We start from the raw sequence: 1,984 nt of genomic DNA, 5'->3' as shown, positions 1-1,984 counted from the left end.
ATCGTGCCAAGTGGCCCGCTGGATGGAATCGCGACGTTGTCAAGGTCGCCCGCTTCGTGCGTCGACATGGCAACGCCGCTCGAGCGTATCGGCGCGACCACAGACTGAACATAGGCTATGCCATGGGCCGATTATTGAGTTCTGCTCAAGAGGCTGTTATATCAGCTTACGATTAGCCGCTATTAACTCTCAAAACCATCAAGTGGCAACAAGGCCACCGGTGCCTGTTTACAATTGGCACTAGAAGACTCGATTGTTTAAGTTTAAAATTATAATATGTTAAATAACATCAGTAAAGAATAATTAATCATAAACTGCATTGTAATGTTGGCGTACATTGTGTAATTAGATTTCATAACCTCAAAAAACGCGCGAACCGAGTCAGCCATGGCACGCGACTTAGGCCCGTTCCGCAACGACACGGAAGCGAAGACGGATCACGTAAGCGACATGACTACAATGGACGCACGGGGGCACGGAAACGCCCAGCTTCTCCGCTTAGTTTACTCCGTGCGACCAATAGAAGCCGAGTATTTGACAGCAGTGGAAGCCATGTTTATTTACTATGATTACTTGTTTTCTATCTTTACTTTTGTGGTATATTTATATTATATATATGTAAATTCTCTGTTATGTTCTCGTATCTAAAACTTTATTATTAGTGAAATTAATTTTTTCGTAACATTTAAATTCCATCTCATTGTGGAAGCGACAGACGGATAGTGAAACGTAAATATCTTGCCGGTCCGTGTGATTCGTTTCCGGTTTTTACGTTTCCGCGTCATTGTGGAGCGGGGCTTAGACAACAGTCCAGTTAAGGCCTAAAGAAGTTTTCTGCTGCGCAGCTTGGGCGCGCGGTACTTGCCTGCACTCAGTCTGTGGATGCGACCGGCGACCGGCGACCGGAGACCGGCAACCGGTGACCGGTGACTAGCGACCGGCGACCGGCGACCAGCGAGTAGCGGACCATCGACCAGCGACTAGGGGACCAGCGACCAGCGACCGGCTACTAGCGGACCAGCGACCGGCTACTAGCGACCGGCGACCGGCGACTAGGGGACCGGCGACTAGGGGACCGGCGACTAGGGGATCGGCGACTAGGGGACCGGCGACTAGGGGACCGGCGACTAGGGGACCGGCGACTAGAGGATCAGCGACTAGGGGACCGGCGACTAGGGTTCCGGCGACTAGGGTTCCGGCGACTAGGGGACCGGCGACTAGGGGACCGGTGACTAGGGTATCGGCGACTAGGGGACCGGCGACTAGGGGATCGGCGACTAGGGGACCGGCGAATAGGGGATCGGCGACTAGGGGACCGGTGACTAGGGGACCGGTGACTGGCGACCAGCGACCGGCGACCAGCGACCATGCGACCGGCGACCAGCGACCAGCGACCAGCGACCGGCGACCAGAGACCAGCGACCAGCGACCGGCGACCGGCGACCGGTGACTGGCGACCAGCGACCGGCGACCAGCGACCAGCGACCGGCGACCAGAGACCAGCGACCAGCGACCGGCGACCAGCGACCAGCGACCAGCGACCGGCGACCGGCGACCGGCGATTGGCGACCAGCGACCAGCGACCAGCGACCGGCGACCAGCGACCAGCGAGTAGTGGACCAGCGACGGAGCTGTGATGGGTGGAGCGCTGTTCGCGGCGGCTTGTCGCGCCCCCCACCACATCTCCACACCCTCTTACAACAACCAGACCACCCCGACACTGGTGGCTCTGGGTAATCGCCGCCTCCACGGTGACAGGTGTGGACAGGCGGCGATTTCACCAATGGCCATTTAGGAATTATAGCCCGTGTTGCCAGACGCCTCTTTGAACCGGACATGCGACCAGTTTTCGGTCCATGCGGGCTATACAAGGAACTAGCCAATGAAACTTTTTTTTAACAATGTAAAATACCAAAATAAAACTACAGATATTAATTTACTGTGCTAGCGTGAATCAGATGAATTTAATGTTCTGTTGATTAAG

General features: G+C 55.4%; 1 protein-coding gene across 1 annotated transcript; it reads left to right on the top strand.

Moving 5' to 3' along the window:
* The first annotated feature begins 387 nt into the window (after positions 1 to 387).
* On the top strand, positions 388 to 1,637 carry LOC134541832 (melatonin-related receptor-like). The gene is made up of 3 exons (XM_063385527.1): positions 388 to 441; positions 846 to 919; positions 1,349 to 1,637. Exons 1-3 carry the CDS (start codon positions 388 to 390, stop codon positions 1,635 to 1,637), a joined length of 417 nt encoding a protein of 138 aa, XP_063241597.1.
* Positions 1,638 to 1,984: the final 347 nt, after the last annotated feature.

Source organism: Bacillus rossius (genome assembly GCF_032445375.1).
Source record: "Bacillus rossius redtenbacheri isolate Brsri chromosome 4 unlocalized genomic scaffold, Brsri_v3 Brsri_v3_scf4_2, whole genome shotgun sequence".
Lineage (NCBI taxonomy): Eukaryota > Metazoa > Arthropoda > Insecta > Phasmatodea > Bacillidae > Bacillus > Bacillus rossius.
This window is presented reverse-complemented; position numbering and strand designations above follow the sequence as displayed.